General features: G+C 51.6%; 1 protein-coding gene and 1 non-coding gene across 2 annotated transcripts in view; one reads left to right on the forward strand and one right to left on the reverse strand.

Moving 5' to 3' along the window:
- The first annotated feature begins 7,213 nt into the window (after positions 1-7,213).
- The window catches only part of LOC140387341 (glycine amidinotransferase, mitochondrial-like), a 102,026-nt gene continuing 95,719 nt past the window's right edge, over positions 7,214-13,520 (forward strand). Inside the window, exon 1 of the mRNA XM_072470286.1 lies at positions 7,214-7,418. Within this exon, the coding sequence (XP_072326387.1) occupies positions 7,350-7,418 (69 nt within the window). The 5' untranslated portion in view covers positions 7,214-7,349. The remainder of the gene's footprint in view (positions 7,419-13,520) is intronic.
- LOC140387558 (U2 spliceosomal RNA) lies at positions 13,286-13,485 on the reverse strand. Its single transcript, XR_011933902.1, has one exon. It is a non-coding gene; the product is annotated as a U2 spliceosomal RNA (small nuclear RNA).

A 13,520-nucleotide genomic window follows, 5' to 3' on the forward strand; every position in this document is an offset into this window, starting at 1 on the left:
TCGTGAGTGATTGATTGTGCTACACACGGATATCTCCAAATCGATTTAAAAACTCCTTCCAGACATCTGCCCGTGCACCATTCCCTATCGCTATCCTCACCTTGTGGTCACCATCGTTGTTTCTCTACAACGTTGTTTCTATGGCTGGTTTCGCACACTGGGTTAAATCACTGGCTTTGAAAGCAGACCAAGGCAGGCCAGCAGCACGGTTCAATTCCCGTACCAGCCTCCCCGAACAGGCGCCGGAATGTGGCAACTAGGGGCTTTTCACTAACTTCATTTGAAGCCTACTTGTGACAATAAGCAAATTTCATTCATTAAAGAATTGAAACAAAGTGAAGATGAACAATGTAATGGAAGAGAAATTACGCCTTTTATGTTTGAATGTTTGGGTGACTCCTGGCACATTCCAATCCCTTTGCGTGTCGCGTGGCACATTCCAATGCCTTTGCATGTCGCTTGGCAGGTTCCAACCCCTTTGCATGTCGCTTGGCAGGTTCCAGCATCCTTCTGATATAAACGGGTTGGGGCAGTTCCTACATTACACCCAGTGACTATCCTTCAATTCCTGGCACGACACTTTGGGATATTCACACATTGTCAAATGTGGAAAATTCCCATTTTTAATCCTGACCCTTCAGCAACAACAGGGAAAGTCATAGAAATGTGTTCAAGTTTCCAAAGTCACATGAAGTCCTTATGTACACTTATTCGTTAATTACCCCTGGTTCAGAGGCTCCTCTCTATTCCTGCAGTATGAGCATTTCCCCGAGGCCATCCACCAGGCCTGGCCAGCTGCACCCAGACCCAAATAATGGAGTAAGGACAGGAGCTTCAAATGCTCCTTACTACAGCTGAGTAGCTTTGAGAAAACCTGGGCTGGATTCTCCGATTTGGAGGTTGTGCTCGGAGGAAGTGTCAGGTTTTACGCCAAAAAGGTTGGCGCCGCCCTCGGACCGATGCTACGACCGGTGAGGGGCTAGCAGCCACGCCAGGTAAAATGAACGGCCTTCCCGATATAAATGGCCAGAGAATTGGCGAGTCCGTGTCCGCGCATGCGCACAGTGACGGCCTGCAGCGGTCGCGCCGTACAACATGGCGTCGGCCGTGCATGGACCCGACCTGCCAGATAGTGCCTCCCCGGACACCACCCCGCCACCCAGGGGCAACCCCCCAGCAGCCACCACATGAGGTTCACGATAACTGAGAGGCCGCGTGTCCCGGGCCGTTGGGAACTTGGACCATCTGGGCGGAGCGTCGGGGGAGGCCTTCAGGTAACATCCTGAGGCCGACCCAACGGGGTGCGGTCTACTCCCCGATGGTGCCATTTTGGACGGGGCGGAGCATCTGAAAACGGGCGCTGATTCGGTTATAAACAGGGATTCTCCGCTCAATCACCGAATACGATATCAGCGTCGGGCAACAGAGAATCCCACCCGCTATTCCTGATTTGGAAGTTATCAAAGTGTTTTCAGATTTTATGGAATGACCATCGGGAAACCTCCACTGGAATCACAGTTCCAGGGCCCTGGACTGGACTCTGGGTGTGATCCCGGACTGGACTCTGGGTGTGATCCCGGACTGGACTCTGGGTGTGATCCCGGACTGGACTCTGGGTGTGATCCCGGACTGGACTCTGGGTGTGATCCCGGACTGGACTCTGGGTCTGATCCCGGACTGGACTCTGGGTCTGATCCCGGACTGGACTCTGGGTGTGATCCCGGACTGGACTCTGGGTCTGATCCCGGACTGGACTCTGGGTGTGATCCCGGACTGGACTCTGGGTCTGATCCCGGACTGGACTCTGGGTCTGATCCCGGGCTGGACTCTGGGTGTGATCCCGGACTGGACTCTGGGTCTGATCCCAGACTGGACTCTGGGTCTGATCCCGGACTGGACTCTGGGTGTGATCCCGGACTGGACTCTGTGTCTGATCCCGGACTGGACTCTGGGTCTGATCCCGGACTGGACTCTGGGTGTGATCCCGGACTGGACTCTGGGTGTGATCCCGGACTGGACTCTGGGTCTGATCCCGGACTGGACTCTGGTTAGATCCCGGACAGGACTCTGGGTCTGATCCCGGACTGGACTCTGTGTGTGATCCCGGACTGGACTCTGGGTTTGATCCCGGACTGGGCTCTGGGTGTGATCCTGGACTGGACTCTGGGTGTGATCCCGGACTGGACTCTGGGTGTGATCCCGGACTGGACTCTGGGTCTGATCCCGGACTGGACTCTGGGTGTGATCCTGGACTGGACTCTGGTAAGATCCCGGACTGGACTCTGGGTGTGATCCCCGACTGTACTCTGGGTGTGATCCTGGACTGGACTCTGGGTCTGATCCTGGAGTGGACTCTGGGTGTGATCCCGGACTGGACTCTGGGTCTGATCCCGGACTGGACTCTGGTTAGATCCCGGACTGGACTCTGGGTCTGATCCCGGACTGGACTCTGGGTCTGATCCCGGACTGGACTCTGGGTGTGATCCCGGATTGGACTCTGGGTGTCATCCAGACTGGACTCTGGTTAGATACCGGACTGGACTCTGGGTGTGATTCCGGACTGGACTCTGGGTTTGATCCTGGACTGGAGTCTGGGTGTGATCCTGGACTGAACTCTGGGTGTGATCCCGGACCGGATTCTGGGTATGATCCCGGACTGGACTCTGGGTGTGATCCCGGACTGGACTCTGGGAGTGATCCCGGACTGGACTCTGTGTGTGATCCTGGACTGGAGTCTGGGTCTGGTCCCGGACTGGACTCTGGGTCTGATCCCGGACTAGAATCTGGGTGTGATCCCAGACTGGACTCTGTGTGTGATCCCGGACTGGACTCTGTGTCTGATCCCGGACAGGACTCTGTTTCTGATCCCGGACTGGACTCTAGTTAGATCCCGGACTGGACTCTGGGTGTGATCCCGGACTGGACTCTGAGTGTGTTCCCGGACTGGACTCTGGGTGTGATCACAGACTGGACTCTGGTTAGATCCCGGACTGGACTCTGGGTCTGATCCCGGACTGGACTCTAATTAGATCCCGGACTGGACTCTGGGTGTGATCCCGGACTGGACTCTGGGTTTGATCCTGGACTGGAGTCTGGGTGTGATCCTGGACAGAACTCTGGGTGTGATCCCGGACGGGATTCTGGGTATGATCCCGGACTGGACTTTGTGTGTGATCCTGGACTGGACTCTGGGTGCGATCCCGGACTGGACCCGGGGTGTGATCCTGGACTGGACTCTCTGTCTGATCCCGGACTAGAGTCTGGGTGTAATCCCGGACGTGACTTTGGGTCTGATCCCGGACTGAACTCTGGGTGTGAACCCGGAGCTGGACTCTGGGTCTGATCCCGGACTGGACTCTGGTTCTGATCCCGGACTAAACTCTGGTTCTGATCCCGGACTGGATTCTGGTTGTGATCCCGGACTGGACTCAGGCTGTGATCCCGGACTGGACTCTCGTTAGATCCCGGACTGGATTCTGTGTCTGATCCTGGACTGGAGTCTGGGTCTGGTCCCGGACTGGACTCTGGGTCTGATCCCGGACTAGAGTCTGGGTGTGATCCCAGACTGGACTCTGTGTGTGATCCCGGACTGGACTCTGTGTCTGATCCCGGACAGGAATCTGTGTCTGATCCTGGACTGGAGTCTGGGTCTGGTCCCGGACTGGACTCTAGTTAGATCCCGGACTGGACTCTGGGTGTGATCCCGGACTGGACTCTGAGTGTGTTCCCGGACTGGACTCTGGGTGTGATCACAGACTGGACTCTGGTTAGATCCCGGACTAGGCTCTGGGTCTGATCCCGGACTGGACTCTAATTAGATCCCGGACTGGGCTCTGGGTGTGATCCCGGACTGGACTCTGGGTCTGATCCCGGACTGGACTCTGGTTAGATCCCGGACAGGACTCTGGGTGTGATCCCGGACTGGACTCTGGGTCTGATCCCGGACTAGACTCTGGTTCTGATCCCGGACTGGCATCTGGTTGTGATCCCGGACTGGACTCAGTCTGTGATCCCGGACTAGACTCTGGGTCTGATCCCGGACTGGAGTCTGGGTCTGATACAGGACTGGAGACTGGGTCTGATCCCGGACTGGACTCTCGTTAGATCCCGGACTGGATTCTGGGTCTGATCCTGGACTGGAGTCTGGGTCTGGTCCCGGACTGGACTCTGGGTGTGATCCAGGACTGGACTCTGGTTAGATACCAGACTGGACTCTGGGTGTGATTCCGGACTGGACTCTGGGTTTGATCCTGGACTTGAGTCTGGGTGTGATCCTGGACTGAACTCTGGGTGTGATCCCGGACCGGGTTCTGGGTATGATCCCGGACTGGACTCTGGGTGTGATCCCGGACTGGACTCTGGGAGTGATCCCGGACTTGACTCTGTGTGTGATCCTGGACTGGAGTCTGGCTCTGGTCCCGGACTGGACTCTGGGCCTGATCCCGGTCTGGACTCAGGTTAGATCCCGGACTGGACTCTGGGTCTGATCCCGGACTGGACTCTGGGTCTGATCCCGGACTGGACTATGGGTGTGATCCCGGACTGGACTCTGGGTCTGATCCCGGACTGGACTCTGGTTAGATCCCGGACTGGAATCTGGGTCTGATCCCGGACTGGACTCTGAGTGTGATCCCGGACTGGACTCTGGGTGTGATCCCGGACTGGACTCTGGGTCTGATCCCGGACTGGACTCTGAGTGTGATCCTGGACTGGACTCTGGGTGTGATCCCGGACTGGACTCTGGGTCTGATCCCGGACTGGACTCTGAGTGTGATCCTGGACTGGACTCTGGTAAGATCCCGGACTGGACTCTGGGTGTGATCCCCGACTGTACTCTGGGTTTGATCCTGGACTGGACTCTGGTTAGATCCCTGACTGGGCTCTGGGTGTGATCCCGGACTGGTCTCTGGGTCTGAATCCAGACTGGAGTCTGGGTTTGATCCCGGACTGGAGTCTGATTAGATCCCGGACTGGACTCTGGGTGTGATACCGGACTGGTGTCTGGTTCTGATCCCGGACTGGACTCTGGCTCTGATCCCGGACTGGACTCTGGGTGAGATCCAGGACTGGACTCTGGGTGTGATCCCGGTCTGGACTCTGGTTAGATCCCGGACTGGACTCTGGGTGTGATCCTGGACTGAACTATGGGTGTGATCCCGGACCGGATTCTGGGTCTGATCCCGGAATTGACTCTGGGTGTGATCCCGGACTGGACTCTGGGAGGGGTCCCGGACTGGACTCTGTGTGTGATCCTGGACTGGACTCTGGGTGCGATCCTGGACTGGACCCGGGGTGTGATCCTGGACTGGACTCTCTGCCTGATCCCAGACTAGAGTCTGGGTCTGATCCCGGACTGAACTCTGGGTGTGAACCCGGAGCTGGACTCTGGTTAGATCCCGGACTGGATTATGGTTAGATCCCGGGCTGGACTCTGGGTCTGATCCCGGACTGCACTCTGGTTAGATCCCGGACTGGACTCTGAGTGTGATCCTGGACTGGACTCTGGGTCTGATACTGGAGTGGACTCTGGGTGTGATCCCGGACTGGACTCTGGGTCTGATCCCGGACTGGACTCTGGTTAGATCCCTGACTGGGCTCTGGGTGTGATCCCGGACTGGTCTCTGGGTCTGAATCCAGACTGGAGTCTGGGTTTGATCCCGGACTGGAGTCTGGTTAGATCCCGGACTGGACTCTGGGTGTGATCCCGGACTGGTGTCTGGTTCTGATCCCGGACTAAACTCTGGTTCTGATCCCGGACTGGACTCTGGTTGTGATCCCGGACTGGACTCAGGCTGTGATCCCGGACTGGACTCTCGTTAGATCCCGGACTGGATTCTGTGTCTGATCCTGGACTGGAGTCTGGGTCTGGTCCCGGACTGGACTCTGGGTCTGATCCCGGACTAGAGTCTGGGTGTGATCCCAGACTGGACTCTGTGTGTGATCCCGGACTGGACTCTGTGTCTGATCCCGGACAGGAATCTGTGTCTGATCCTGGACTGGAGTCTGGGTCTGGTCCCGGACTGGACTCTAGTTAGATCCCGGACTGGACTCTGGGTGTGATCCCGGACTGGACTCTGAGTGTGTTCCCGGACTGGACTCTGGGTGTGATCACAGACTAGACTCTGGTTAGATCCCGGACTAGGCTCTGGGTCTGATCCCGGACTGGACTCTAATTAGATCCCGGACTGGGCTCTGGGTGTGATCCCGGACTGGACTCTGGGTCTGATCCCGGACTGGACTCTGGTTAGATCCCGGACAGGACTCTGGGTGTGATCCCGGACTGGACTCTGGGTCTGATCCCGGACTAGACTCTGGTTCTGATCCCGGACTGGCATCTGGTTGTGATCCCGGACTGGACTCAGTCTATGATCCCGGACTGGACTCTGGGTCTGATCCCGGACTGGAGTCTGGGTCTGATACAGGACTGGAGACTGGGTCTGATCCCGGACTGGACTCTCGTTAGATCCCGGACTGGATTCTGGGTCTGATCCTGGACTGGAGTCTGGGTCTGGTCCCGGACTGGACTCTGGGTGTGATCCAGGACTGGACTCTGGTTAGATACCAGACTGGACTCTGGGTGTGATTCCGGACTGGACTCTGGGTTTGATCCTGGACTTGAGTCTGGGTGTGATCCTGGACTGAACTCTGGGTGTGATCCCGGACCGGGTTCTGGGTATGATCCCGGACTGGACTCTGGGTGTGATCCCGGACTGGACTCTGGGAGTGATCCCGGACTTGACTCTGTGTGTGATCCTGGACTGGAGTCTGGTTAGATCCCGGACTGGACTCTGGGTCTGATCCCGGACTTGAGTCTGGTTAGATCCCGGACTGGACTCTGGGTCAGATCCCGGACTGGACTCTGGTTAGATCCCGGACTGGACTCTGGGTCTGATCCCGGACTGGACTCTGGTTAGATCCCGGACTGGACTCTGGGTCTGATCCCGGACTGGACTCTGGTTAGATCCCGGACTGGACTCTGGGTCTGATCCCGGACTGGACTCTGGTTAGATCCCGAACTGGACTCTGGGTCTGATCCCGGACTGGACTCTGGTTAGATCCCGGACTGGACTCTGGGTCTGATCCCGGACTGGACTCTGGTTAGATCCCGGACTGGACTCTGGGTCTGATCCCGGACTGGACTCTGGGTCTGATCCTGAATCTTTTCTAAGTTTGGAAATGTTGAGCTGAAGTTTGAAACGTCAGCCGGGCTCCTCTCGCGGCCAATGGGAGCGCGGCACCGCCTCCTTTAAAAGTCTGGAGCTGGCGGAGTGAGAGGATTAGAATCAGACCCGGCGGGAATCAGACCCGGCGTGAATCAGACCCGGCGGGATTCACACTCACTCAGCGCCATGATCCGGGTCCGGTGTCTGCGAGGAGGGAGCAGAGGGGCCGAATCCGCCCATTTCCTCGGAGCTCTGGTCAGTATCCCGGCGGGAATCGCGCCCCAGTCTGGTCAGTATCCCGGCGGGAATCGCGCCCCAGCCTGGGCAGTATCCCGGCGGGAATCGCGCCCCAGCTCTGACCCTGGGTCCTGAGGCCAATCTGCAGCCTCCAGTATCCAGCCCCGAGCAGCAAGTGGATCATTTAAAAATCCTAAATTTTGCGAAAATATCTAAAAAAACGAGACTGGGGAATGTGTAAAAAAAAGAGAAAGGAGACTTGTCGGGAAGTTTGATTTGCTGATTGCTGCCTCATTCCCCGTTCATTTGTGACTTTAATAATTGACAGAAAGTAAATACTAAACTGCAGGAGAAAGTTGTGGCGCTGGGTGTGGATTTTGTTGGGCAGGTTGTGTTTGTGGATAGTTTGCTGGGAGACTGAATTCCAGGCTGTGTCCTTGCAGCTGAACTGCAAGAAGTCTGACACCAGGCTGGACAGTAACTTAGCCCAAAGTTCCAGCCGGAGTCAAAGAGTTTTCCACACTCTGGGAGCTGCTCTTGAAGTTTGCTACATGCTTCCAGGAAGCTGGGCGAACGACAATGACGCTGAACTTTTCGATGTAAAATGTGATTCCCGTTGGGAAATTGTTTTTGGATATTTGCTGAATGTAAAACTGAGTTTTTCGAACAAAAATAACTGCCTATTATCCAGGCAATAACTTGCTGATAACTCGCTAATTAACCTACACTGTGCTGCGTGTTCGGAAGTATTGCCAGAATGATTCAATCAGGAAAACCAATAACAAAATGTTGTTTACAGGGCTGTTTGGTGATGTAAAGGAATCTTTCATGTTTTGTTGCTGCATCATAAACAGACTCTTATATAGAAATGATTCTTCATTAAAGCAGCATTTCCTGCAAACTTCAGCTGACTGGAGAAGATCTGGAGGGAGACGTTAGTCAGGGAGCGCTGGGAAACTCTTTTCTTTCAAAGGGGAACAGTTAGTTTCCCTCCAGTATTGTAGTTCTGCTGGAGTGTGTCCAGCAACTACATCCAATCTCCTGCTGCCTGTCTTTCTGGCTATAATAATTATTTTATTATTGTATAATAACCTGAACACAGCTGCTCTGTCAAGTGAGAGTCATTTATAAAGAACAGCACCTTACTAGAGTTTATACATGAAATGAAATGAAAATCGCTTATTGCCACAAATAGGCTTCAATGAAGTTACTGTGAAAAGCCCCTAGTCCGGGTAACTGGGGATGGGCCACACATCCACGGAATGTATACATTTAAAAGTTCTTTCAAATCTTCCCTAATTAAAGTTAGTTAACATCTTCCTTAATCATGGTTTTATAAAGTTTCATCCCAGGGGCTCAGAGGTAGCAGCAGTGATCAACAACCATTGTTTTAAAGTGTAAATAGCATTTGGAAGCGACCCGAAGGGGCTAAAGAAAGGTGAAAGAAGTAAGGGTTTAGACTGTGGAGCGAAAGGAAGATTCAAGACCTGCCCAGGTCATTGTAGCGTGTAGTAAACCATTCCAGGAAGCATGAAGGGAACATGAGGTGCGTGTGGGCCACCGCGGGAGAAGAATGGGTGGGATCCCTGGGTAGGGCGGGGATTAGTGCCTTTACTCCACTACCCGAGCTTGAATTGACCGGATAATTCTGGGGCCCTCAGGTAGGGTGGGGATTAGTGCCTTTACTCCCTACCTGGGTGGCCAAAATGAGCGGAAAGAATTTGTAGTCATGTGAGATCCAACAAGCGTACATTTAACGGCCATTGATCAGTAGACCGCGTCTTATCTCCCTGTGAGAAGAGTAATTATGACTGTATAAAGAAATCGGGTGTCAGGTCGACATCAGTTAAAACCATGTATTGAGAAGGAAGATAAGGTAGAAAGAAGAAGACAGGCTCCATCAGAAATTAGGATGCCTTTATTCTTAGTTGGTGTCCGTTTCTCATCATCTGGACACCTCAGATATTTGTGTGTAACAATTGCGTTAAATCATTGCCCAAGAGAGGCTCAGTGCTTTCGTCTCCTGGTTGCCAGACTTGTGTCTGCAGATTTTGGGCGTTAGTCGCGTAGGCGTGCGGATGGTCCAATTCGGCATGTCTTACCAGCCTGCAGGAATTGTCACGGTGCCAAAGAGGAGTTTCTGGGTATTGATGTGATGGAGGGTAGTTGGGGACTGGTGAACTGGAAGTGCAGGCAGTGTTGCTGGGGGTGGGTAGAGGATCAGTCGGTGGGTGGGGACAGTCATTCAAGGGGTCTAAGAGATTCAAGGTGTCGCTCCGGGGGCTAGGTTAGCTGATGGCGGAGAGATCACACCAGTTGTCAGGGATGTCAGTCAATTCCGGGAGGCTCTCATCAGAGTCAAGTGCAAGGTTGAAACCTGTGACTATGGGAGGAGTCGAGGGATAGGTGTCATTATGAAGGGGGGAGGGTTGGAGTGGGCGTTGGGCTGAATCGACAGTGGGCAGAGTGCCATCCTCTCCCATTGCCAAGGTTAAGTGGTGGGCATGGCTACATTGTGATCCGTAGACTTTGAGTTGGTTGATGTGGAACCAACCAGTCTTACCGTTGGGGTACGCTATCTTGTACACTGAGGGGCTTACTTTGTCTGAAATGGAGTAAAGGCCTGTGAATTTAGGGGATAGGAAGGAACTGGGGTTGTACAACGAGATCATAACTTGCTGGCCGACTGTGTATTTTATGGGGTGAACCTTTTTGTCGAAGCTGGCTTTACTCTGCTTCTATCTAGCGCCTAGTCAGACAGCAGCAGCCAGTTGTGCCGCTTTAATGTTCTCTGTGACCTGTGTAGTTTTCACCTCACCACTATTCTTAGAATTCCCCCTATACCAAAAAGGGTCGATTTATTCTAAATGGTGAGCAGGGATTCTCATTCCCCGACTCCTATGCAAACTTTGGCGGGAGCTATTCGGGTCAAACTAGTGTTTCAAGTTATCCCCCGGTATAACCCATATCTTCGTAGAAGAATTTTATTTACTTACCACTTAGTAACTTACACACGGGTCCGGCTTGCTAAGTGAAGTAAAGTAAACTTTTTAAAGAAAATAATAATAACCACTCTTTCAGGTTATCAATTTGAACTTAACTTTATTTTCAAGTTAAAAGAGAATAACTACTTTTACAGAAAGGTAGAAAGATCTTTTCCTGTTCGGACCAGTTGCAGACTTTCAAGTCTCTCTTGACAATCAGTTTTCTTTAACTTTTGGTCTTCTGCTGACTTCTCTGGGCTGCTCGGTCTGTCGATGTTGCTTGTCCCATCACCGAGGAAGATTCTGATTATCTGCTCATTTTCCCAAGTTTTTATAGCCATTTGGGGCCCCTTGACCTCTGCACCTGGCACCCTTCAGTCTGCCTGCTTGACGGTTCGAAGGCTAAGTTTTCGCAGTTTAGAAACGTGGCACTGCTTCGACAGCGCAGCTTCGCCCTCACCAGCTCGCCATCCTGGACTGGACCTTTCTCGCTTTGCTTCACATGTCATAAATTTGTCTGTGCCTTAGTTTGCACTCTTTTGGTTTTATGTCTTTTTCAATGAGTTTTCTCCGATTCGACTCGGGTCATCGTCAGGTGAAGCTAATGTCATGTTAGTGTTATCCCCCCTGAGTCTAGCTTTCTCTGCTTTGGCCATCTTCCAAAAGGTTTTAACTTCAAATGTGATGTACGTTATAATGTAACCTTGTCACCTTCTAGTTTTCTTAATTTGTAAATCAGTTGTTTCACTTTATTACCAGAGTCAGCAACTTTTCACACTTAACAGTTGTTCCTTATCTTATACTTTAGATTCTGGCTGCTTTTCCTAATTGTTCAATAAAATAATTAATTACTTAAAGATTTGTGAGATACTTTTCCCTTTCATATAACTTTAAGAGTTTTTAAGTCAATCAAATGTCTTTTCTAACTTGTGAATTAAAATTAAGCTCCTATCTGTTTTTATCCCTGTCTGTGAAGTTGTCTGCTTTCAAAACAGGCTGCTGCTGTTAACCCCTTGTGGGACTTCTTCCTTTCATTTAAAAGCCTCAGGCATTCTCAGTGTTAGTTTCATGTTTCAAATGTCATATTCTTCCGAGTTTTCACAACACTTGTTGACCTGCTTTTTCGTGGGTGAGAGCGGTTACTGTGGGATTTGCCAAATCGAGCCCTAATAAATATTCAATGCCTTTGATGGGTCTCCCTGTCATAAGGGTGTGGGGGGTGAAACCTGTGCAGCTGGAAACTGTGTTCCTGATTGTCATGTGAGAGTACCTTCAAGACATGGATGTTTAAGCAATGTACTTTTAAGAAAACAGTGATGTCAGAGAGTGGGTGGGGCTGAGCTCAGGTCAGCCATTGTGCAGGTTTTTAGTTTCAGTTTAAAAAGCAGTGGGTGTGTGCCTGTGGGTTTTTTTTTTTGCTGAGAGCAGTTTGAAAAGTGCCTGGCTGTTTTGCTGGAGCTGAAGTCAGCCAAGCTAATATATCTCTGCCATTCTACAGAAAAAATATATATCCTTTAACCTGATGTGACACTGTTTAAAGGTGTTAAGTCTCTTGGAAGTTTGAAGGAACATTTTAAGGAATTATTTACTGTTGCAATATTTTCTGAGTTATCTTTGAAGTAAGGGGTGTTAAGAGATCCAATGTTTATTTAAGATGTTAAGTTGAGTTCATGGAATAAACAGTGTTTTGTGTTTAAAAACCCACGTGTCCATAATTGTAATCCCACACCTAGGGAACAAGCCGTGTGCTCGGAAAAGCAACAAATCCATTAAAGGGAGAGGTTGGTTGAACTCCATGATACATTTTGGGGTTCTGAAAACGCCTCGCCCATAACACTGATAAACATGAGAGCAAAGGGTAGTACTGTGTCCCAAGTGGTGGTGTTCTGCTGTACCAGGGTTATGGTGTTCGGGCCGGAAAGTTGAGCTGAGTCCACAAAAGATCAGCCATGATCTCATTGAATGGTGGAGCAGGCTCGAGGGGCCAGATGGCCTACTCCTGCTCCTAGTTCTTATGTTCTTATGTACCGTTTTCCTAATAGTCGTTTTTAAAGTGCGATTCATGCGCTCTACTATACCGCTGGACTGGGGGTGGTATGCGATATGGAATTTCTGTTTGATGCCGAAAATACTCATAACGTTTTGTATTACTCTGCCGGTGAAGCGGGAACCTTGGGCTGCCTCAGTGCTGCCTGGAAGACCCCAGCGTAAATATCTGATGGGTCAAAATTTTAGCAGTGGCCTTTGCTGTGTTTGAATGTGTGGGGAATGCTTCGACCCATTTTGTAAATGAAACCATTTCTACGGGGCGGGGGGGGGGGGGGGGGGTGGGAGGAGAGGGGACGGGACGGACCAATGTAATTGAGTTGCAGATTTGTCTAGGGGCTTTCTACAGGGTGGGTGAGTCTTAATTGTTCCTTCTTTGCATAATGTTCGGGATTGTTCTGAGCGCAAATGAGGCAATTCTCAACATAATGAGTGACATCGCTTTTCAATTCGGGCCACCAGCACAAAGGGTTTAAATGGGCAATGGTTGTGTGTATTCCCTGAGGGTACGTGACTGTCATGGAATTGGTAGATTAACTGGTTTCTGTCTTGGGTGGGGACCACATAAATTCCGTCCTTTAACACCAGTCCGTCATTGTGAGTGTGTCCTTCCATTTGTCAGAGGGGGCTGGGTAGGTGACGTTCGTACCTGTTTAAGGGAGTTGTCTGCTTTCTGGCCTTGGGATAAATCTTCAATCTTGGGAAACCTGGATTGAATGTATCTGTTCGCCTTCGAGTGGTTGCCAGAAGTGATCATTGCGTAATCCAGCTTTAGCTAAGGCGTCGGCCTTGCGATTCCTGGGGGGGAGGTGCGGTGATGACTCTTTACTTTAATTGTTTTTGTGTTTTTTAAAAATTATTTTTTCAGAGTTACAAAGCCAGGGCTGAATGTGGACAGGGGCGAACCCCGAATCCAGCTCCTCGCCTGCTCCAAAAAACAATTCCAATTCAGATTGAACCCAATTCACGGTCCCCACAAGAGAGACATACCAGATCTGAGCCAAAAGGCAGAGCAGATACTACACTTGATCTTAGCCAAAAGGCCGAGAAGCGATGGCTTTTTACTTTAATGATGCCGTATGTGCTGCCG

This window comes from Scyliorhinus torazame, chromosome 12 (assembly GCF_047496885.1).
Source record: "Scyliorhinus torazame isolate Kashiwa2021f chromosome 12, sScyTor2.1, whole genome shotgun sequence".
NCBI classification, from domain to species: domain Eukaryota; kingdom Metazoa; phylum Chordata; class Chondrichthyes; order Carcharhiniformes; family Scyliorhinidae; genus Scyliorhinus; species Scyliorhinus torazame.